At 54.6% G+C, this 24,529-nt stretch overlaps 1 protein-coding gene across 2 annotated transcripts in view; it reads left to right on the forward strand.

Annotated features, from left to right (window-relative positions):
- The window catches only part of PTPRU (protein tyrosine phosphatase receptor type U), a 78,602-nt gene extending 62,550 nt beyond the window's left edge, over positions 1 to 16,052 (forward strand). For both annotated transcript variants that reach the window (XM_059830966.1, XM_059830967.1), the window contains 4 exons: positions 7,393 to 7,518; positions 10,141 to 10,298; positions 11,323 to 11,458; positions 14,099 to 16,052. In XM_059830966.1, the coding sequence (XP_059686949.1) occupies positions 7,393 to 7,518; positions 10,141 to 10,298; positions 11,323 to 11,458; positions 14,099 to 14,161 (483 nt within the window). In that variant the 3' untranslated portion in view covers positions 14,162 to 16,052. The remainder of the gene's footprint in view (positions 1 to 7,392; positions 7,519 to 10,140; positions 10,299 to 11,322; positions 11,459 to 14,098) is intronic.
- Positions 16,053 to 24,529: the final 8,477 nt, after the last annotated feature.

The raw sequence follows: 24,529 nt of genomic DNA on the forward strand, positions 1-24,529 counted from the left end.
TGGAAGAAGTGCCTGGTCGGCGGCGCTTCTCAAACCCCGATACTTGTTTTTCAAGCCACCGACTGCTTAGGCAAAGGGTCTTCTTGGCTGGAAGGTGTCCGACTTCCCTGGCGTCGGGCGGTTGTGCTCGCAAACTGACTGGAAGGTGCCGCATTTGGGGCTTTCAGCAAACGCGCTCTCCGCAGCACGAGCTCCTTTCAGAAGGCGGTTATGTTCTTGCCCGTCGTTCAAACGGCACCTTCACCTTGAAGGGGCCCCTAAGGGTGTTTATTTGTCGGGCGATGTCTGCTGGGTAGCACGCTACCGAGAGCAGCTTGTCATCAGCGAGTTGGCAGCGCTTGTCCTTTTGTAAAAGACAACTCCGTGAAGTTCGACAGCTCTTTTACGCCCTTCGCCGCGAGACGAGCAGCGAATCTCCACGTGGTACGAGGGATTTTCATGGTTGTGCCCCGTCTCATTCCAGCACATTGTAAAGATGTCATTTACTGCCGAGAATATACCATCTCTGTATGAGACTGTACCGATAAAATGGAAATAAATGGAAGTTCAAGTACCTCCTTCCTGCATCCCGAGGGATTGTCTTGCACAGCCGGCTTTGGCGAGCCCTGGCCCAGACAACCGACGTGAGGAACGATCTGGGTTGTCTGCTGGAGACCGTGTTAGGAGCCCAGAAGTCTTCAACCCCTGGGTCGGTGCGAGGGACACCCCCCTCCCTGGATTCGCCTTCTTAATGTTCGTGAGTTCATCGGGTGCGTTTCCGCCTGTGAACGTGGCTGGAACCAGCGTTCCCGCTTTGATCTGCTTCGCGGTGACTTTGTGCAGACCGGGAAAGCTCTCCGATGCTGTTGAAGATCTCCGGTTCCTGTCACCCGGGCCACCGACTCAGCAATGCCGATTCTGAAGTCATCGGGACAAGGCACGAGGTGAAATACATTTGTCTGCCGAATTGGCCGTTGTCCTCTTCGTCTGGCGAGCGGATGCTTAACTTGGGAGGTGGAATGACACGCTGGGCTCTCGTGCCTCGGGACCTCATGTAGGGAAAGGTTCCGCGATGGGGCTGTGCTGTGCAGCGCTGCGTGTTTGCTGTGAACCTGTGAACCTGTGACGTAATTTCTCATGAGCGCTGTGACTCTTTTTGCGTAAATGGCAGTGAGGTGTGGAGCATCCTCCACAGCAGGAGTTGCAGGTCTGCTCTCAGCCAACCACGGAATTCCCCGTTCTGTGGAAAGGGAGGGGATCACGACGTAGCGCCTCGTTTCGATGCTGCGGTGGAAGCTCTCCTCTGAAGGAAGCCTTAGTGAATGCTGGTGGGAGAGGTTCTTCCTCCAGCGAGCGCAACGTGTGACTCGCGTGGGACAGACCGGTCGCTTTGCCAGCCGCAAGGCTGTGGTTATCCAGGCGGTGGTGGAGGGTGGGCAGGAGAAGCCCACGTCTGCTCCCTGCAGCCCCGCCGCCCCGGCCCCTGGTCTGAGCTGGGGGAGGAAGGGGCACGGACTGCCCAAGAGCTACGAGGGATTGGTTTGGTTTGAGCGGCCCTGGGTGCCGGTGCAGCTCCTGGATTAGCCCCAGGGTGGCCTTTCGCTGGGTGTTGCTGAGTGCAGCGCTAGTGCCTGGGGCCTTGGGCTTTCCCGGGCTGGAGCCAAACCCTTCACATCCCTGAAGGCAACCCCCCATCCCGGGTGTCGAGACAGCGCCTGTGGGACTGGAGAGACAGGACAAGGCAGGTTGAGAAGGTTTATTGCTGAGAACAACAAACAACGTGTTATTACTTACTCCCATACTGACGTATTTCGACCTCTGTGACGCTTCCTTGCTGCCGAAGGTCTCTGCTGTCCCCAGTCCAGCCCCCGCTGGGGTCCAGCCCCGTTGCCGGCAGCTGCGGTGTTTGGTCCTCAGGTGCAGTTTGGGCCGTGGCGGTGGGTCGGAGCTCGGCTGTGCGGTGGCCCTGGCATGGGAACGGCAGAAGGTGCTGCCAGCATGGGCGTCGCAAAGCATGGGGCGCAGAATGGAGGCAGGCCAGCCCCGGGGACCCGCAGAGCAGCTCAATTTGTCTGCCCAGGTGGAAGCGTGGGGAGTCCCGTGGCTGGTGTGGAGGGACTGTGTGGGGCGCGTGGTGTGACACGGTGTGGTGAAGCCGTGATGGAGCCGGAGCCGCCTCCCGGCTGTGGCTGCAGGGCCGCTTCGGTGGGGATGGACCGGCACTGCTTGTCCGGGCGGCTGTGGCAGCCCGTGGCTCGGTCGGTGCGGAGCCGGGGGTCGGAGCTCTCTGGGTGCCGTTCTCCTCTGCAGCTCCTGCCGCCGGCTGCGCACGAGGCTGTCTTCTTCTCAGGTGGTCTTCCTTCATCTTGGGGCCCGGTGGGGATGCAGCTGGGGCTCTCTTCATGTCCCCAGCACTGGTCATGCACATCCCGAGGAGGTTGGGGTAACCGCTCTTAAAAACGGGGTTGTAGTGGAAGAGCAGCTACAGAACGCAAAGGAGAGGAGTTAGTTGTCGTCATTTCAAGGAAGAGGAAGGCAGAGATGCGATAACTACGCATCTGCACCAGAAAAAGACAAACATGGGCATTGAAAAGGACTCTCTGAGGCATTTTAAACCTCAAGTTTAGGTGGAATGGAATGTTAGGAGAGGGTTTTGTTGAGTAAAACCCCCCTTGTGTTTCCGGCATTTGGGAGCAGAGAAATGTAGGGTTTTCAGAAGCCTAAAAACCGATGGAGGAACCCAAATACCATCAGTTTTCAGGCACCTCAGCGTGGAATGGACATGTCGGGAATAATGCTGATGCTGACGTGTATCTTGTCAGCATTCAGCAGATGCCACAAGAAGATTTAAGTTTTTGGTGCAGCCGGATACAGAGCAAGCACAAAAATGGCATGATACGATGGGACTATGTTTCCCTTTCACAGATTCAGAGTAAGCAGAAATAACCCAAATCTGTTTGATCAGCATTTCCGCTCCTCCGAAATCCTGCGTCGAGAATTCCTGAACACGACCCACGAGGCACAATCAGGCCGTTTGCTCCCGTGCCCGTCTCCTACCTTGTAAAGGCTTCTTTTATCTGAACGTGAACCTCTGCCCCAAAATGTCCCAAGGGTTCCTTCGTGTGTGGAGGAACCGACGTTCCTTGCCCAGAGCAGACTCTGCTGCTGCTGCTGCAGCTCCTCGATGGAGGCAGATACGAGAGAATCCCCTTCCATTCTGCAGAATCCATGGAGGTTAAGTGGGAGACCGAAGCCTCTCATGGAGTCGGTTTCAAAGATCGTCAGGGGTCCCCTCCTCCCCAGCACTTCCTTTCTGAGGAGTTTTTCCACGATCACGGCGCAGTTTCCGTTGTCGCCCCATCAGACTGACTGGAAGCGATGGCTGCTGACCGTCTCCCAGAGCTTCTTGAGGGAGGAGAGGGCTGAAGACTGGCTGGTGTTGGCACAGATCTCCTCCAGGACATGAAAGCATATGATGGAGGCCCAGGATTCATCAGGCAAACCCTGAAGGGCGTTTTCTTCTGCGAGAGGTCCGGTGGCAGCACCCCAAGATGCTCCCGTAGCACCTCCCGGGTGGCTGGGAGAAGCTGAAGCCGCCCACCAATCCGTCTCCTCCGGGTCAGAAGCCCAGGATGTCTCTGGTGAAGGCGGCTCCATTTTAACTTGTTTTTTCACAGCTTGGCTGCAACTTCCAGCCGTGGCCCTTTCCCCGAGCAGCCAGGCTTGGTCTTGCCGGTCAGTGGGATGAAGGGCTGGAAGTTCTCCAACGTCACCGTGATGCCGGCGTTGCATCACGGTGACATCACAGCGTGGTGCCCGTCTCCTGGCAAGTGGAAGACAGAAGAAATGGCTCAACAGCCCTGGTTTCTTTTCCCGGAGAGAGCTGTTTTGGGGCAAGAGGTGAATCGCACTGTGTTTGCATTTGGTATGTCCTGCTAGGGCAGCGCTGCGTCCCGTCGCCCCTGGGAGCTGGTGCCCAGGGAGGGATGGGGAAGGCTGCAGCGTTGGGCATCAAAGTGCCCCGGACCTGACGCTTTTCCCTCGGGCACCTTCCCCCCGTGCAGAAACGCCCGTCCCCTCTTCTAGGGAATAACCCCGCGCTGTGGTTTCAGTAGCGCTGCTTCTGTCTGGCTGTCCACGGACCCAGGTGATGCTCTCAGCTTTCAGCAGGCTCTCCGTTCTGCTCCGTAGGATCAACTAGACGTGAAACCTTACCTAAATATATCTCGCCAATGAAATAAACTGGTGCTCTGCACCCCCACCCCTTTCTTGGCTTGCATTCCTCTGCTTTTCTTTGCTATAGAACCTTTAGAACCCAAACCAGGAGACTCAATGATGTTCTCTCAACCTTTTATCAAGCTGTCAACCCAGTCCTCTGAGCTGGAGGACCACGACTGCGGGAACAGTGACTTTCCATTTGTGGACAGTGAAATTGTAAGGGACCGGTTGCATCAGCTGAATGTTCCTAAGTCTGTGAGGCCTGATGGACTTCATCCCAGAGTACTTGATGAGCTGGCGGATGTTATGGCAGGACCCCTCGCGACTATCTACCAAAGGTCTTGGGACTCTGGGCAGGTCCCTCCTGACTGGAAGCTGGCCAGTGTTATTCCCATCTGTGAGAAGGGTGTGAGGGAAGACCCAGGAAACTATAGAGCTGTTAGTCTGACCTCAGTGCCTGGCAAAATAATGGAGAAGATCATTCTGGGTGCTACTGAAAGGTGTTTAACGAATCATGCATTCTTCAGGCACAGTCAAGATGGGTTCACCAAGGGAAAGTCCTGTTTAGCTAGTTTGATGTCCTTCTGTGATAAGGTCACTCATCTGCTGGATGAAGAGAAGGCGGTGGGCAGCGTTCTTCTGGATTCCAGTGAGGCTTTTGATGCTGTCCCTCACAGCATCCTTCTGGACAAGTTGTCCAACTGTGAGATGAGCAGGTACACGGTGCGGTGGGTGAAGAACTGGCTGGACGGGAGGGCTCCAAGGGTTGTAGTGAATGGGGCTACATCTGGTTGGGGACTGGTCGCCAGCGGTGTTCCTCAGGGCTCAATCCTAGGGCTGGTTCTGTTCAGTATCAATGGTCTGGATGCAGGAGTTGAAGGCACAGTTGGCAAGTTTGCTGAAGATACCAAATGGGAGGTGGTGTGGACTCTCTGGAGGGACGAGAGGCCTTGCGGAGGGATCGAGATTGATGATTGCCCAATGCTCCAATCTGTGGCATGAAATGGAGCAAGAGCAAATGCTGGATTCTGCACCTGGGAGGGAGTAATGCTGGACACGAGGATAAATTGGGAGAGGAGCGGCTGGAGAGCACTTAGTTTTCTTTGATAGCGAACCTTTAGAACCCAAATCAGGAAACTCAATGATGTTCTGTCAACATTTTAAATTATACCCACAGGACTGTGTGGTTTTTTTCAGTAAAGGTTTGATTTAGCTCCCATAGGAATCAGTGCTTCTCTTCCCAGTAGGTCATACAAGTAACGTACCGAGTGTGTTGGCTTTACTGAAGTCCATCATGCAAACATGACCATACGAAAACAGTAACGAGGACAAAGGCTTTAGCTATGGGCTGTTGTCCATGAGACAGTGAGCAGCCTTTTGTGGGCTGCTCAGGAGATGCTCTGAGCAGAGCCATGAAGGGTGGTTTCAACTGAAAATGTGAGAAGGGGGTTCTGGTGATGACTCTTGCCTCTCTGTGCTTCTGCGAGTCCAGAGCAGAGGGTGTCGGTGCAGAGTCGGCACCCAAGGGTGGCTCTGGCCTGGGTGGTCAAGCTGTCTGGTCCCAGCTTGAGGACGGGGCTGGGCACATTACCGCACTGAGCCTTATCTGGAAGCAGTGGCTGCCCTGAGCCTTGTGGGCTTTGCTCCTGACGGGACGGACCTGCCTGGCTTCCCTCTGTGTGCAGAGATGTGTTGGAGCCTGGAGATGGAAGGGCTTTGCTGGCAAGCGTGGCTGCGGAGGAGAGCAGCTATGTTGCCCGAGCAGCGAGCAGGTCCAGCTACGGGAGAGCGACTGATGCTCCCACATGCATTTCTCACCGTGATTCACGTTTACCCTCATGTGCACTGAGATACCTGCCGGGGACCAAGTGCCCCTTCGAAAATCCAGCCCTGTCCCAGTGCCACCATCTTACTGTCCCTCCAGTGTGACCATCCTGCACCTCCCGTCTGCAGCACAAACATCAGCTATCAGCTGAACCCAGCTGCAGTGGACCACGGCAGGGAAGGAGGCAGCAAACCCAATGTTATTTCTCTCTCTCAACCTGTTCTTTCATTCCATGGTCCAGAAATGCCCTTCCGCCTCGCCGGAGCTGCCCGCTCCTGTGCCATCCTCCCCCAGGTCCCCGTCCCCTGCAGCGGCCGCTGTCCCCTGGCACCGTCCGATGGGGACTTTGCCATTTTTCTTCATTATTCAGCCTTGCCTCACTCTCTGGACATCTATTCTTCAGGGATGTCTGTGTTACAATATTTAGCTGGATTTTAAATGTTTACCAGTTTAGGACCAACAAGTAATAAATCAACCTTTACAGCAGGCAGTTCTGAAAGGTGACTTAGAGGGTATATCCCTCACTTGACCTACGTCTTGCCGAAGGAATTTTTAATATCCAAATTATAGCTCTGAGTCTAGCAGGCTTGGAGATCTTGGAGATTTATAGCCCCTATTAATAACCAATTATTTCTCAAACACATTTGCCATGCAGTTAGGCCCAAGCCGTTAGATGGCCTGAAATGCTAAATGCCCTGTTAAAGTGCGGTGACAAACATCATATATTTTGTGTCGAAGCTGGTTTCCCAGCTGTCACGGTGTGAAAACATTCGCATCCGTGACCCTTGGACTGAGCCATCCATCAGCGCCGTGCTGGACACATAGCGCGGGAGCAGGAGTCGCCCCCCAGCCCTTTCCTGGGCTGCAGGCTGGGATCGCTTTGACTTGGCGGGATGTCCTGGCCGTGGGGTGAGGGGGACTGTCATCCCACGTTGCTGTTGCTGCTGGTGGCAGAGCAGCTTCTAAAGCCACTGGGGTTTGAGAGCAGAGTTGGAGCAGCCAAGCCCTGCTCCATCGTTGTGCGCTGGGGCTGAGGCAGGGCCCATCCTGCATCCTCCTGGACCAGCAAAGCCCATCTCCAGGAGCGCCGGCTGTTGCGTTCGTGCAGTGGGGAGAGGGCTATATGGATGCTGGGGGTGGACCTGACCTTTCAGCTTTGATCCTTCAAGAAGCTGAGGGATCCTCCATCCAGCCATGCACTGTGGGTCCTGCATCCCGCCTTGGGGCCACCCCCTGTGCCAGCAGCCCCTCTCAGCGTCCAGTGCCAGCCGCCCCATTCCACTCGATGTTGCCTGTGATGCATGACGCCCTTTCCGCGTGTCCCAGTGCATGTCCCCGATCACAGCGAGCTCTGCCTCTTCTCTCCACAGCCCTGTTTGCAGTACTGGCCTGAGCCGGGGCTCCAGCAGTACGGCCCAATGGAGGTGGAGTACGTTTCCGGAGCGGCGGATGAGGACATCGTGTCCCGTCTCTTCCGAGTCCAGAACATCACACGGGTGAGGGTCTCTCCTCTGGCTCCATGCCAGTGCAGGGTGGTCAGGGGGGGCTTCACACGTGTCTTTATGTGTGCCCAGGTGCCCCCCAGGCATCTCCCAGTGCAGAGGTCCGGGCTGGGAGAGCTGGGGATGGATTGCTTTTGTTAGCCGCTGCTTTGGGGAAGGGCTGGGGCATCACCAAGAGCTTCTTTATATGAGCAAAGACCTCCTTTAAAGAGCAGAAGGATGGTGTGAGGCCGTGTAGTCCTAGAGTCTGGCATTAACCAGCCAGATAATTCTCCATGTAAACTAACTGAATGGTGCTGTGGATGCTGATGTCTTCTTCAGCCTGATCCAGCTCCTCCAGGGGATGCAGCCCCAGCATTCCTCCTGGCAGAGGGGAGCCTGTGAAATTGCCGTTGGCTCCATCCAACCTTTCTGGAGTTCATAGCTCCTTGCAAGATCTTTAGATAACTCTAAGATGACCTTTCTCATCCTGCCTGGGGTTCCATCTCTGCCCTGCCACACGTGTATCGCAGGATGGAGACTCCTTGCATGGACACGGCAGCTCCCTTGGGACCACCAGAGCCCTTTTCCTGCAGGGTGAGAAGATCCACACAGGTTTTCCCCTGTTGTCCTTGTTCCATTGATGCTTGGCTGGTTCAGCTTGCCTTTAAATGAAGAGAAATGCAGTGAAGTTGGGAAGGGACAGGGACTGCGATGAACAGCCCGCGTGAGTGCAGAACTGTACGTGGGAAAAAAAGCTGATGTAACTACAAAAGCCAGCCATGAAGAGGTGGCATCCCTGAGGTCTTTAAATCTCCCGAGGGCTGCCAAGAGGCTGAGTCCAATGCCCCAGTGGAGGTCATTGGGCAGATGGGAATTAGGGAGCTTGGAAGGGAGCGTGCGGCTTGGCTGACGGCCCAGCTGGGAAGGGTGCTTTGGCGTGGGAGCTGCGTCGGAGGAGATAAATCCTGATTATCTGGACTCTTAACACAAGGAGGGTTTTGGTTCATGCTCCCCGTGGGAGCGTCTGGTATTTCCTGGGTGTCAGCACAAAATCATTCACCAAATGTGCTTTGCTCTTAGGTGGTAGAACATATCCCGTGCTAAATTAAAAATGCAGTGTGATTGAAATCTCTGGGTGTAAGAAGAGATTTCCCCAGGGAGCAGATCGCTAGAGGAGCGCCGGTAAATGCAAGGAGCTGCTCCTTGCCAAGCCTTGCTGGCTGGAGGGGAGCTGGGTGTTGGAGGGTGTCACAAGTCCTCCAGAGCCAGACAGCTTTCACCTGAGCTTCAAAACTGATCCCAAAGCTTTCCTTCCTGGGCTATCAGAGGAGTTTTCTCCTGTTTTAACTCCACTCATTTGTTTCATCTTCCCCCTCTGCCTTCCTGGTTTCCAGCTGAAAGCAAAAGCTTGAGCCTGGGGAGGTCATGCCTTGTGGGTGCTGATCTCTTCTCCCAAGTGACTAGTGATAGGACAAGAGGAAATGGCCTCAAGTTGTGCCAGGGGAGGTTCAGGCTGGATATTAGGAAAGATTTCTTTCCTGAGAGAGTGGTGAAGCACTGGAAGAGGCTGCCCAGGGAGGTGGTGGAGTCACCATCACTGGAAGGTGTTCGAGGAACGTGTGGACGTGGCACTGCGGGACATGGTTTAATGGGCATGGTGGGGTTGGGGTGATGGTTGGACTTGGTGATCTTACAGGTCTTTTCCAACCTTAACAATTCTGTGTGATCCCAGCCACGTTGCTGACCCATGTTGGAGCTCCAAAAAGGTTCAGAAAAGTCCCCGTGCATTTGGGATGTGCTGGTTGGAATGGGCACCAAATGCCCCCAACACCCACTCCCCAGGCTGGGGGTCCCTGCAAAGCCGCAGGAATACCTGGTCCCGCTGGCTGGAGAGGTCTGGTGCTCGCCCTGTGCATCAGGCATCTGAAATCGGGTGGATGGAGCCCTGCAGAGCTGGGGATCCCCTGTCTACGTCTGATCCCCTCTTTCTCCTCTGACGCATGCTCCCCACACATGTGCTGCCGAGCCCTGAGATGCCCCAAGTGCGTGATCTGTGGTTTCATCCCATCAGGTACTCCTGATGCCCCGAGTAAGAGCCCCACATCTGCCTGGCTAAAGCCTGCCCTCATTTAGCTTTGTGGATGTAATCTTCCTCCTGGAGCCTGCTAACCAGATTAGGTTTCAAAACTAACCAGATTACCAGGGTATTAGCGCACTTCCACCGCTCCCTGCCTCCGTGGGTGGCGGCTTCTCATCAGCCTCCTGGTTTACAGTGAACACAACAAAACACATCTCCTGGGATCTTCTGCATGCCAGACAAGGAGGTGATGGAGAAGCCTTGGGGAGGCTCAGGAGTTTGGTAACAGGTTTTGTGAGATACACGGACAGTCCGAGACGCTGTGAGTTAGGATAAACCATGTCAGCAGAGCTTCCCCCAGGTGCGATGGGGTGGTGGAACCAGTGTGAGCTGCGGAGGAGAGGGCTGAACCATCCGTCTTAAAGCACCAGGAAAGGGTTTTCCTCTCTTCCGCTACTATTAACGCGTGGCAAACCCCTCTTGCCCTCCATCAGACCTCCAGCGGAGGCAAATGAGGGCAGCCCATGGGTTCAAGCTGATGAGGTTTGCATTTCTAGTTACAGGAGGGGCACCTGATGGTCCGGCATTTCCAGTACCTGCGGTGGTCGGCGTACCGAGACACCCCAGACTCCAAGAAGTCCTTCCTGCACCTCCTGGCCCAAGTGGAGAGGTGGCAGAAGGAGAGCGGCGATGGCAGGACCGTGGTGCACTGCCTGTGAGTGTTACCTGGACAGGAGTGAGGTCTGGCATGGGGGCTGATGCCACCAGCTTACGTGTCCACAGTTTTGCCTGGAAATCCTCCAAAAAGCCCTCACTGGGGTGCCTTTGTGCCCAGCTGGTGCTGAGAACATGAGTTTTGGATGAGGCACATTGTGGTGACCATGTCAAACCATCTCCATGAAATGGATGCTCAGCAGGAGTGATGCCCGCTCGCAGCATCCCTGCCATTCACCCCGGTCCGCTGCCTTGCAGCGGGGCTCGGCAGAGGTCCCAGCCCTGTCACCATGGCCCGTGCATGTAACAGGCTCCAAAGGGATGCGACAGGAGCTGTGCGTCTCCCACTGCCTGCTTCTCATCGAGGTGGACGTGCTCTCCATCCCCCTCCCAGCTGGGTTTGGCTCACACAAACACCCGTGCGCGCTCTCAGATGGGACCTAGCACGTTCGCAGATTGGTAGAGACAGCAGGCGAGTCTTTAATCAAAAATTAATCACAGCCTCGTCCGTCTTCATTAGCCGAAGGATAATTTGAGAACATACTTTATAAAACACTGGCGTCATGTTCTCTCTTCCTCTCCCCGGTCCCCTTCGCTGCCAGGGATCAGGCGTTGTGGTGTGGGATGGTTTCAGCCCAGGATGAGGGGAGGTACCCAGCGAGCTGTGCGCTGGGGGAAACGTGGGACGGTTACTGCAGCCAGCACCACCCAACAGGTCATTGGCCCAAGGTCACCCTGCAGATGGGAAGAGGGTGGTCAAAGGACACAGTGGCTTCCCCAAGGTCACACGGGGAATCGGTCCATGGCAGGGCTGGAAACTGAGCCCAGGTGCCACCTGGCACAGCTCCTGCCACCACGTGGGTCTGGTTCAGGTCCTCCCATTCAGGGGGACTCTGGGGTTTGAGCCCCTGCTCTGGGACATCTCCTGGGATGCAGGGATGGATAGAGAAAGGGGGAATTAAAGGGAGGAGGAAGATGCTCTAACGCCATCTTCTCACCACTGACACGTGTGTTTCTCCCACCAGGAACGGAGGGGGCCGGAGTGGCACCTTCTGTGCCTCCACCATGATCCTGGAGATGATCAAGTGTCACAACATGGCAGATGTTTTCTATGCTGCAAAGACCCTCCGCAACTACAAGCCAAATATGGTTGAGACCTTGGTAAGCACCAGACACCGCTGGCGTCCGCCCCGGCTGCTGGTCCCCACGCATCCCTCCGGCAGGGGGGAGAGATGCTGGGGGATGCTCACCTCCCAAAAAACCTCCTTTTCCATCCCAAATCCTGATTAGCATTATGGGCATCCTCATGCAGAACACGTCTCGGTAAGCGTGCCAGCACCGTGCCGCAGGCTGGGGCGGACAGGGAGGCGAGGCAGCTCTTGAAAGGAGCCTCGGGCTCGCCTTCATCTCGCCGTGCTGACATGCCCTTGGCGTCGGCGCTGGGCTTGTCGGATATCCTTCCCAGGAGTAATAAGGCAGGTTCGCATTAATTCACGGGATGTAATTGCAGCTCTTCGGAGGGTTTGTGGTGCCGGGAGCAGCTCTGAGGTGGAGTCAGACAAATTCCTCTTGGAAATATAAAAGGGAACTTTATTTTGAGTGAAATGAATTGGTGGACAAGCTGCTGGGGGCAGCGATGGAGCCACGTTTCATGATGGGGAGGTTGGAGGTGGCAGTGGGTCTGGGTGAAAAGCCTGTGCCTTGTTTCAGACCCTCGATAACAGGACAGGGGAGGGAGCAGGCGTGTGTCTGTGCCCGTGGTAGAGGGATCCAGGTGCCTTGTGATGTTTTAAAAGCAAGTCAGCCGGAAACGTTTACCCTGTTTGGATTATAACATCCCTAAGTTGCAAAATGAAATGGTTTCGAGAAGGGGATGTGATTTGCATTAGGAATTAAAGTGGAGGAGAAGGTGAGGGAGGGGAGAGGGGGAACAGAGGGAGGGATGCAGATAATGGAAGGATGATGTGACAAGCATGAGGCCACCAGGCCCATTGGGCTAAATTGCAAAGGTATTAAAAAAAGCATTTCACATCAGGACACGGGCGTCCTCCAGCCTCAAATGAACCTGAACTGTCTATTCTGGGAATCCCAATCTCCCGGAGTCCCTGGGAGGCCAGATCCTCGCCTGGTGTAAAGAGCTGCAGCCCAGCGGAGAGCAGCCGGCGTGTAGCAGTTTCCCGCTGCCCGTGCATCTTCCCCCTCTGTTTGCCTGTGGGGTTTATTTTTATATGATAATAAATGGTAACAATCCCTTTTCTTAATCCAAGAAGCATTACGTGCTTTTAATCTAAGCTGTCGCAGCCTCCTCGCTTTGAAGCCCTTCTCGCCTGCTGCCTGCTCCCACCTGGGGTCCCCGAGCAGCCGCCCACCCGCGCGGGGGATAACAGGATTTTCGTGCCGGTGCTCGAGCTGCCGATGAGGATTTTGGGAGATGAGCTCTCCCCTTTCCCTCCCTTCTGTCGCACCTGGAGCGCTCCCACGATGTCCCAGCATTTGCAGCAGCATCAGAAACTGGATTTAGTTGGGTTTTTTTCCCCCACTCTGGCTGGTTTTGCTTGTTGGAGGCTTGAAGGAGCAATGTCTCACGGGGATAGGCACAGCCAGAGTCCAAGCTCCTCCGTAGTTTTCTGTGCTGTGAGTTGTACGAGGGCAGGAGAGCACAAGAACAGGTCACGTAAAGGAGAGCAAGGATGGACGAGACTGCCTTCGCAAGCCCAATTTCAGTGATTTTTGCTATAAAACCAGGAGCCAGCCCCGCTGGGCTTTCCCTTCGTGGGGCTGGGGAGACAGCTAAGGGGGGGAGCAAAGGGTGGGAAGATGCTGACACCGTCCGTAGCTGCCTCGGGAAAGGGAAAGGATGGGAGAGTGAGCCCGGTCTTGCCGCGGGCTCAGAGAAGAGCTTTCCCACTCACACCCCTTGGCTCCGGCCTGGCCATCGCAGGCGGGTCAGACTTCAACCTGAGCACCAAAATGCTCATTTGTTTGGCATTCCCCATGGAAAATCTGGATTTTCGGAAGTGAAAGCTCCTGGGACTTCCCTTCGTGCCTCTCCACCGGTGCAAAGCAAACACCCAGACCAAATCCCTGCCAGGGATGAAAAACAGTGGGTTTTTTTATCTGCTGCAGGAGAATTTGTGATGAGGAACGTCCTGGCAGCCGGGGCAGGGCGTCTCCGGACAATGGATGCCGTGAGGCCACGGCCCTCGCCTGGGCACATGCCCCATTTACGGCCTCTGCTCAACTCAAAACCACTCCTTGGTTTCATGCCCATGGTTTTATTTCGGACACCTCTGACCCCAGACCCCATCATTCCCACGGCTCTGCCACCATCTGATTGACAGATGTCAGTCACTGCGGTGGTGGTGGGGGTTCCATGGGTGAGCCCCGCGCTGGTGCTGCCTGGTTTGTACCCTGGTGTATTGAATAAACCATATTTTCGTGGTAAGGGGACGTCGCAGTCCTTGTCCATCCTTCGGGGGAGGCGAAAGTGCCACATGTCCCCGAAATGCGTGAAATTTGGCGGCGCGCGTGGTGTGTTTGGATCCTGGGGATGGCTCATCCCCAGCAATGGGTGTTGTTTGCCGAAAGCGGAGTTTCTTCCGGCTGTTGCTTGAGCAGGACCGTCCCGGGAGACAGGAGAGGGATGCAGCCCCCAGCGAGGGGTGACGTGTGTGTTCGTCCCATGGAGCCCCTCCCAGGCTTTTCCTTAGGGCTAGTGAAACTTATTTTACCTTGAAAAGGGATAGCTTTGGGAAATAGTTTACTCAGGATCATAACGTCCTCTTTTCTCTCTCCGAACAGGAGCAGTATCATTTCTGCTACGACATAGCACTGGAATATCTGGAGTCCCTGGAGACCAGATAGCACCTCGCCAGGAGAGCGGCGGCAAGGGCTTGCACAGGGGTCATGCCAACCGTGCGTTTCACGCTCAGACGTTGCGTTAGTGCTGAAGGTGAGGAGGGAAACAGCAAAGGACCCGACGAGAAAACCCATCAGATCAAGAAAATCGAAAGGACGTGGGGATGTGTCGGCCGCTCCCCATCTTCACCCTCTGCTCTCCATCTTTCCTTCCCGCCCCGAGCGCGTCCGAGTGGCCGTGGGTCGGATGCCACGACTTGTCCCATCCCTGCATCGCTCTGAGTCACGGTCGTGGGGTTGGTGTGCGCAGGATGTGGCCCCATGGCGCTGCCTGGGCATCTCTAAAGCAGCTGGAGAGGAGGCCAGGGAGGGGAGGAGGAGGACAGAAGGAGCCGAGGCCATTTCCCAGCAGGGAAGGATGGATATTCAGAGAAGAGATGTTGCTTTTTTAATTGTGCGTGGAGTCGAAGCTGCTCTTCCGAGGAGCCCAGATGGCCGCGGGCAGGTTTTGCCCTTGGTGGGGACACGCTCGGAGCCGGAGCAAAGATCCTGAGAGGAGCTCCTGAGTTTCTGCCTGTTCACACCATAAGTTTGATCTTCGCTTTTATTAGTTCTGTGAGTTGCGATCCTTTGTGTATCCAGCCCTGGACAGAGCAGGGACATGGGACGTGGAGGGCGCTGGGCACGTGATGTCCCTCTGCAGGGACCGACCTGGACCCCTCCTGGCGCCTTTGCAACGCTTTTCAAGCGATCGTTCCCCCGCATCTCCGCACCCTCTTCTCCATCTGTAGCAATTCCTCTTGGGCAGACCCAAAGGCACCAGCCCCTGGGTCTGTTTTTAACCCTTCCCTTGTGAATCGCTGCACGTGAGACACCTTCCGTGCCCAGAAACAAAATCCTCAAAATTCGGGTCCATCCCATATGCCTCCTAGGTGCCTCCCCCAGGCAGTTGCCCATCGATGCTGCTTGGCTTTTGCTGGGGTTGACGAAGCGGAGCGGTCGGTTTTGGTGATGGCGTTGGCGTGGGGTGAGCTGTGCCGAAGCCTTAAGCCATGTCAGTGCTTCGGGGCTGGGCATGGGGAGGTCCCCATGCCCCCGGTGCCACTTGGGGACAAGCGTATGGGGACAGTGATTGAAGGTGCCTGATACTTCTTGGCTTCATCCTGCTCTGGTCGGGTGTGTGATGTCACTTTTTCTCTCTGATAGTGTGATAATTACAGGGGTTTCTGCTTACGGGGCAGAGCCTGGTTGTAATCAAGCTTTGGTCAGGGTTTTCTCTCCCTGCAAATGGCCTCGGGAAGGTGCAGGCAGAGGGACGCAGGTCTGGGGTCTGCCTCGGAGACTCAAGGAGCCGAGGGGAGGGTGGTTCTGTCTTGAGGGCCAGGCAGAACCCTTCACAGTCATTTTTTTGGGGCATGGAGCAGAACAGATGAGAAACTCTCCTCCATATACTGGAGGTTGCATGTGAGCAACCCCGTCCTTCATCCCCCCCTGCCATCCTTCATCCCCCCCTGCCATCCTTCATCCCCCCCTGCCATCCTTCATCCCCCCTGCCATCCTTCATCTTCCTTATCTCCCCAGGGCAGGGGGAGCTTCCCTGCCCTGCCTGCCCGGAGCCTGGGGATCCCTCTCCCCAGGGAGTTGCATTCAGATCTGTACCACGACTCCAAGCTTTGGCAGACGCCATTTGGCCGGACCCATCTGCAGGACGAAGGCTGCAGAGCTGAAACGGCTGTGCCCTGGGTGAGTAAACCCAGGAGATATTTCCATCCACCTTCCAGGGGTGGAGGAGAGCAGTAAGATAAATCTCTGCCCTCCCTCCACCTTGGAGGATGTCCCACCCGCTCCCTTGCAGACGCCCGGGGGTGGTGATAAGGATTTCAGCAGCATCGGAGGGTTCTGCCCAGACGCTTGCTTTCCCATGTGCTTGTTGAATAATTCACACGGCCTGACAGTAACTTATTCCAAGGGCTATACAACATTATTCCCCTTCGTTTCCATCCCTGCTGTCTAACCCTGCCGTGTGCCCTTGCTGTCTTGTGACCAAACCGTCTTTTTACCCCACCAGAGCCTGCAAAATGGTCCGGTTACACCAGTACCTGGTAACACCGGTACTCGCATCACAAGCCTTGACTTGGAATAAATTAGGGTCCTTTTCCCAGTCCCCATCTCTCTGTAGACGTGTCCATGCTGTCCTAGGGCGCTGCAGGGAAGGTGCTGCATGGTGGGTGCAGAGAAGTCCCAGGGTGCAGAAATTGTTTTGTTTTGTATGAAAACGGCTGAGCTGAACCTCTGAAATTCCTGGGAACGGGATGATGTTGGCATCATTCAGCCCCAGTGCCTGGGGGCTGGAGGGACGATGCTGCTTCATCCCAGACCCGGAGCCGGAACCACCTGCATCCTCCCTCCGGTCCAGAGGGAGGGCGCGTCCCCCAGCGCTTCGCAGGTGAAGCGTTGCCAGAAAGAAAAAAAACAAAAGGAAAATTGAAACCCCATTTAGTCCTAATGAGAGAACAGAGACTGGAGGAGTTGTATATATGTTTTAAAAGTGAGATTTTTTTTTTTTTTATATCTCCTTGCTGGATGTCTCTGGGTTTTTAGGGCATCTCTTGCGAAGGGTACACTTTGAAATCAAAGTGCTATAAAAACCAACCGTTCTCCAACTCCTACTGAGATGCTCATATGACATGAGGCAAGGACATCCTGTACATAGAAATATATATATAGAAATATATATATAAAACTATAAATACTGTTCTTAAGATGGATAATGTTTATTGGTATTACAGATTGGAGTGGTGTTTTTTTTTTCTTTTTAATAAAAACAAAAGAATAACAACAAAAAAATTAAAACCTGAGAAAAAACACCGAATTGGAATGATTTTGTCTATATGCAGAAAAAGTGACCCCAAAAGCTGGCAGCACCCAAGAGCTGCCGCCGAAGGGACTGGTACCACGATGCAGCTCCACCGTGGAGGGGGACGGTGTGGTGGGACCGAGGGAGGGATGGCGAAGGAGGGACACGTCCGATGTGGATTGTACCACGCACATCCAGCTGTTGTGAACTGTTTTTTTATTATTATTATTATTTTTGGCTTTCTTTTCCTTTTAAGAAAATCAGTTGCATAAATAAATGTTCCAAATTTGTGATGGCCTCTGGATTTCTTTCCCTGGTTCTGGTCCGGGAGCGGTGACGTAGGGAGCCCTGCTGCAGTACCTGCTTGTAGAAAAGACCTCCATATCGGCCGTATCTTGCTTTTTAAGGATATTTTGGGGGAGCACATTTGCAGGGCCAAATTCCAGGACTGCAAAACCTTCATGGCACGGAGGAGCCGCCTTCGCCCAGCACCACGCAGCGGAGATGGGGTTGCCTTGTGCTTGCAGAGCTTTGCTGTGGGTTTCCTCCTAATAACAGCACGGGGAGATCTTGGACCGGGCAATGCCTGCCAGGCAGCCTGCGGAGGTTGGATGGCCACAACTTCATGCAACACATCTGATGGAAGTTTTCCATTGCTGGAAAAGGTGTTACGGAGGAAGAAGAAACTCTTTTAGTGCGTTTCCCAGCTGGAAAATGAAATCCTATTGTAAGAAAAGCCTTCTGGAGAAGAAAGTTCCTGCATTGTCTTCAGTGATTTATTTATTACAAAGCAGCCTTCAGTTTAATGTGCTGTGATATTAAACACTTCCAGTAACACTTGAGTCTTAATTTAATGGAGACCAAGGAAAAAAAAAATCTAATTGACTTGTCAGGACTGTTTTTCATCTTTAATTAAGGTTCATGAAGGATGCCGTAATTACACTTTACCAATAAATAATACAAAGGGGGATAACGCAAATTAAAATCAAGAACTGCACTTGGGAAGGGCTCTGGGTGTGCACATCGCCTCCGGGCTGCGGGGTCAGCCCTTGGCAGGGGTGTCCCTGGGGGTGAGATCGTTGTCCCCAAGCCCGGCGGTGCTGTCCTGGAGGGCAGGGTGGCCTGGAGCAGTGGCAGTGCCCCGGGTGACGGGGCACGAGCTGGGCTGGCCCCTGCAGCCCTGCAACCTCCCGTGCCCCGCTGCAGGGCTGTTTGGGGACATCGGCCCCCGCTTGGGGAGGGGCCCCACACCAGAGCAGCTTCCCGGCAAAGCTGTACCCTCCAAGCCATCAGCAGTGTCCCACTGCTGCCTGTTCCTTTCCCTTCCCACTTGCTATCCATGCGGGTGACTGTGTGCAAAAAAGCCAACCCTGAAAACGAACCGACCTGGAAAGCATCTGATAAATTTGCATCTCTTTAAAAATAAGGGCAAGACAGCCTTCTGCAAAGTTATTGCTGTGCGGCTCCGAGCATCTGCCTTCCCCAGCTCCCCCGCAGCAAACAGCCCAGCCCCAGGGCACGCAGTTGGGCTGGCCACCAGCTCGGTGGCTGGTCCATCCGGAGCTGCTTTTGATTTCTTTGGTGCCCGGTCACCCTCCTCCCCGCGGTCCCCTCCCTGCCGGAGCTGGAGCCTCGCTCTTCCCTAGCTGTATTTCAGCCACAGCTCGTTGGGCACTCGCTGTCACCAGCCACTAATGATGAAAAACCTTTTCCCCCTGGTTTTATGAAAGCCATCATTCCATCGGCCAGTCCGTAATGAAGAGAGAAACAGCAGCTGCTCCCCAGGGCCCCGCTCCCACCAGGAACGATGAATTGTCCCTTCTCTGCTATGTCCTATTAAGGTAAAAAAAGGAGTTGTTTCTGTGGGGACAAGGGTGGCGGCGGTTGGGTTTGGTGGCTCTCTGGGGCCCCAGGAGCTCAGGGAAGTGGGTGGCATCACTCCTTCTTCCTTGCTTCATCCCCGCAACATCTTGAGGAGGCACGGGCAGCCCAGGAGCCCTAACAGGTAATCAGCACCGTCCTGGTGAGCTGGGGCAGGACCAGGAGTCCGGGTCCCCATCCCATAGAGATGTCCATGGAGATGTCCCTCCTGTCCCAGCTCCGGTTCATCAGCATGTTCCGGTGAGTGACATGTTGGGGGGTAGCCCCGGGATGGGGACGGGATGGAGCGAAACTCCTCTTTCCCCGGTCTGCAGAGCCAGTAGCATCTTGGCACAGGCACAGGCGCCCGGGTCTGGCTGCCGCTCTCTGCCACGCATGGACGGATTAGAGGTGCTTAAAAGGAGCACTTTGCATTTCAATAACTAATCCAAATGTGCTGTCCAATGCCCAACTTTTGGCCCTTGGGAATTATTCGCCAACTCAACGCCTCCTTTGTGCTGTTATCTGCAGCACACATGCCCCAGTAGAGCTAGTAATAATTTCCCAAAGCCAATGTCATGGTATTGTTGGAGGTGACCTGGATATTCTTGTTCTGTTCACGGGCTTGTTCCCTAATCCAGGCTGACAGACAGCGCTGGATGTGCTGGGGGGAGCCCGGCTCTGGCCCCCGGCTGGTGTCCAGCAGTAGCTGCAGAGGTGGCAGGTGGGACCTCTGTCCCCCCATCGACCCCTGTCCTCCTGCCTGGAGGGCTTGGTGTTCCCAGTGGATGCTCTGCTCTGCTCTGCCCTCCCCAACCCCACCACGACCATCCTGCCCCGTACAAACGCCCGTCGGTGTTCCCCATGCTGTATCACTGGATATGGCCCTGTTTCCCACAGCAGCTACTTCTGTGCAAAGACCCAGCTGGAGTGCATGATGTCCGATGAAGTCCTGGGATGGAGAAAGGTGCTGATCTTCCTGGGGCAGGAGCAACCCACGTTCCCCTCCTTCCTCCTCTCCGGGGCAGCAAGTAACGGGGTGTGCAGGGAAGTTGTTCCTGGCGCCAGCACTCCTCTCCTCAAGGCTGCTCAAGGTGGTGGTGGCACCATTGGTGGGGGGGGGCTGCAGGAAAAACGAACTTAAGATACCACCCAGGAGCCTTTGGCTCATGAGGGTCCGCAGGCAGAGCCCCTGGAGCGCCTGCAACCCAAACATGTTTTTAAGACATGGGGAGTGTTGTCAGGATGCTGCCCAGATCTCATCCACCCATCTCAGTGGATGGAGCCGCCCAGTAATCAAGGGACATGACCAAGGTAGCCAAAGGAATTGTGGGCAGAGCAAGGGCTTCCTTTTCCCTTGTTTCCTCCAGTGCTTCAGGCGAAGTGGGTCCCTTCCTGGCGTGGGGGTCCTACCCAGGGCTTCCTACCCCTGCCCCTCTCAGCAGCTCATGGCAGTTCACCCTCTCAGGTTTTGGCTTGTTCCTTTTCATGTGGCATTTTAAAAGTTGCCTTGAGTCAAGGGTGAGGGCAAAAGCAGGGCTGGGGGAAGGGTGCGTTAAAACCCTCCAGATTAACCCTGGCAGATGAATTCATTAAAGCAAACCCCAAATTCAATTAGTTACAGTGTCCCATTTATCGCTGTGATATATCCGCCAGGCCAAGTGCTGTCCGTGGCTCAGGCTGTGCAGATCACCTCCACCCTCTCTCTGATCCCCAGTCCCTGGAGACCCTGATGAGCATCACCACTTCCCAAGCTCATCCAATGGGACCGGAATGGGGACAAGTGTGTCATGCTCCCGTCCCCAGGACAGCTGTCTGTCCTTCCTTTGCAAATGAGCCCAACAGCCTGGATTGGTCATGGGTGGTTGGTCTTGATGGCACCAAAATGTGGCCCTGGGGATGAGCGGGCGGATGGGGGGTGCCCTCTGCATGCTGGGCTCTGGGCTGCTCCTCAGGCTACACACTGGCTTGTGCTGGCATAGGGCCCACGTGTAAAAAGTTTTAAACCCAGTTTATTTCTTACTTCTGTGTTCCCATCAGCAGCAGCACCAGAGCTGACCTCCGAAACTGGGAACTGGAGCGGTCCAGATGGGTGAGCTGGGGTGCCGCACCAGGCCCCCATCCTATCACAGAATCACTGAATCACTAAGGTTGGAAAAGACCCATAAGATCATCAAGTCCAACCATCAGCCCAACCCCACCATGCCCACTAAACCATGTCCCGCAGTGCCATGTCTACACATCCCTTGAACGCCTCCAGTGATGGTGACTCCACCACCTCCCTGGGCAGTCTCTTCCAATGCTTCACCGCTCTCTCAGTAAAGATATTTTTCCTAATATCCAGTCTAAAACACGTACTGTGTTTCAGCTCTGCAACTCAGTCATCCCCGTGCAGATAGCGCCGGGCTTCTCTTACGTTACAGCCTGGTTATTCTCAGCCCCTGGCCCTGTGGGTGTGTGCGGAGATGGAGGGCTCCCGGGTCCATCCAGAGCATGATCCCAAAATCCAGGAAAGCCCCAAACCAGCCAGCGTTTCACCTGGGCTGCTCATGGGGCTTCCCTCTTGCTATAATGGGGAGTCCCCCAGGAAAAGTAAAAGGAAAGCTGTCTTCTACTAAAGTTATTGAAAGAAAAAAGAGCTCCTGCACCCTATCAATCATTTCTGTTTTAAGCCCAGGGTGGTGCCTGATGTCCCATGGGAGCGGGATGCAATGCCGGCAGCAGCCTGGTCCAGGCTGGGGATTTATCTCTTTGCCGAGCAGTGGCTGCGGGAGCCAGAGCCTGGAGGAGGAGGAGGGTGAGACACTTTGCCTGGATGTTTCTCCCTACCCGCTTTTCTGGTTGTTAACACGGGGCTGCCTTAACCCGCACAGCAGTGAGCTGGGATTTCCCGTTGGAAAAGTGCTTTGCTGGAAACGCTTCGCTCACCTCTTGGGCAGCTAAGAGTAGCTGGAGCTTGAAACACAAGCAAAAAGCAGAAGTGATTTGTGGTCACAGCTGGTTTTATAGCAGGAACTGCTGGTAAGGGTCCTGCAAATTCTTCTCCTGCTGAAATTTCCCTAAATTTTTGACTTGCAGGAGAATACCAGAAAAGCAGCTCTAAAATGGAGCCATTTCTATAAAAAACAAATCCCTTGGGGAGAAAATATGAGTTAGTGCCATTGTTGCTTGGTTCATTTTTTGGAAAGAAGTGCGTGGAGGGTCCCTGGGTGGGATTACCTTGTGGGATGACCTTGTTTCCATGGACAGCCTGGCTCTGCAGGGATGCCCACTGCAATTCTTCCGTGATGGGCACTGGGAGCAGAGGCTGAGGAGCCCCATCCAGCGATGTGCCGAGCCCCCCATGTCCATGCAGCAAACCAGCGGCACAGACACCATGCTTTGCCGGAGACTTCCCATCTCTCCAGTGCTGCAAATGCAGCAGGGAAATTTATTTAAGTAGCCTTAATGGTACTGTAATCTATATGCTGATAGTGTCACCTCTAAATGTTCCATCAAAAGGCTCAATAGGAAGAATTTGTATTTCGAAATAAATATTTCCTCACGGTGTGCAAAATATCTAATCATGTATTTATCCTTAAGTACTTCCAAAAGTCAACATAATTATTCCAGTCCCATTAAGTTTAATTTGCAGTAAATTATGCATTTAGCTTTAAGTTGAGGTTGCTGGTTAGAGTCAACATAAAGCTCTTGCTATTTATAAAGCAGTATTTCAGCGTAGATATAAAATACAAATGGTTGGACAAGAAAATCCTGCTTGGGAAGTTTGGGGAGAATTTCAAATAGGGAGGCTAACAAAAAAAATCTGTAGAGTAATCTGTCTAATCACAGATGTGTAAGCACACTCAGTCAACTAAAATTAACTCCCAAACAGCTTACGGGGGGCCGGGCTGCCAAAACAATTTTCCTCTGGCTAGAAAATTTGATATTTTTCTCAGGACGCGGTGTTGAAGAACAAATTAATCATTTAACTTTCCTCTTAGTGTTGTGTCTTTGAGGTTTACAGGACAGGGAAGGTGTTCCCGTTGGAAGAGGTAGAACACCTTTTATCTGTGATTTATCTGTGGTCTCCGATGTCCCTGCAGATTAATGGCAGCGGATAATTGATCCTCCCCTCCCCGAGGAGCATGAAGCCCTTTGAGCCAATAGGAAATCTCCGATGGTCAACGATGGGTTCTCAATCTGCCCTTCCAAGTTAATGGTTGCTGGAGTCACATCTCCATGTGCTGGACCCACGTCTCCATGTGCTGGATCCATGTCTCCATGTGCCAGACCCTCCGCACTTTGGGGTCAATGGCCAAGTGACATTTTTCTATCCAGTCCCAGGAGGTGAAGAAGGTCACGGGAGGACTTTCAATCCCAAAGAGACTGCATTGGTGGTGCCAGTGGATCGAAAAATTGCCTGTTTGCTGGTGGGCTGGAGGGTGGTCCCTTGGGTAAGGTAAGAGCAGAGGGGATCTGGGTTGGCTGCTTGGTTTTGTTGGTGGTTCTTTGGGGGACTTTCAGGACAAGATCTCTCAGCACTTCACCTCTCTTCCTAAAACCAGGGTGACCTTGTCTGAGCTGGAGTTGGTGGGCTGCTCCCCTGTGTGTGGCATCACTGGGGAAGGGCTCAGGGTAGTCCCCTGTACTGGGCAGAGCATCTCCCTTTGCTCACTGTCACCTTGAGGACAACGATCCTGCCATCCTCCTGCCCTCCCCTGCTCCGACAGAGCTCTTGGCCAAGGACAGCACCGTGCTTAGCGAAGCAGGGTTTGCTCAGGGCGCCTGGGACGCTGTTGCTGCCCATTAAAAAGGGCTCAGCTGGTTGGTAAAGCTGCCAGATTTCTAAAGAGAAGGCACTCAGCCATGTCTGAACTTCGTGCCTCTCTTGGGGGCAGTCAGAGATGAATGCACCCAAAATTACCAAGCACTTTGGAAGATGGGGGCCTGAAGCATCCCCGCAGGGATGCACGGGGGCTGCAGCCAGGTCAGCAGCAGGGTGAAACTGTCCCTGGGACTCAGGGAAGTCATCTGCTGGCAGCCCGGAGGTTGTTGCTGAAAAATCAGTGCAGCCCAAAGGAGCACTGCCCACGGCAATTGTGTGTTTAGGTGACTTTGGGGAGGTTTTGCCTGCAGCGGTGGGGTTTTGGCTGAGTGCCGGCAGGGACTCAGGCACGATTCTCCCCTGTGGCAGAGTGGGAGGCGCAGAAAAACGCCCCGTCCATCAGCCAGCTGAGCCCACGTCCCCACCTCGGTGCCAGCCCCCCGCCGCCGTCCCCCCTGCTGCTCAGCTGCCATTTGCACTGATTTTTCTCTTCCTCGCACCGAGCCCCGAAACTTTTTCGCTGCCGTTCGAGTGGCAGCTTCCCGCCGCTCCCCCGGGGTGCCAGCGCTGTTTTGTTTTCTAATTTGGGACATGAAAAGAAGCGCCATCTCCCCATCACCCGATGGGCCGTGTACTTTGCTCCGTAGACCTTGAACCCCCTCCCGAGCCCCGCCGCGGAGCAGCAGCGGGTGGGTTCGGAGGGCTGGCTTTGAACTTGGCTGCTTGTCCCCCGCCGGTCGCAGTGTGGGCTCGTGGCGGCAGAGCAATCAGCCTCTAATGAAACAGCACGCGAGCACCTCGGGCAGCCGATGCCGGCGCTGCCTATTGATCAAGCTTTCACCATTCTTAA

Source organism: Gavia stellata, chromosome 29 (genome assembly GCF_030936135.1).
Source record: "Gavia stellata isolate bGavSte3 chromosome 29, bGavSte3.hap2, whole genome shotgun sequence".
NCBI classification, from domain to species: domain Eukaryota; kingdom Metazoa; phylum Chordata; class Aves; order Gaviiformes; family Gaviidae; genus Gavia; species Gavia stellata.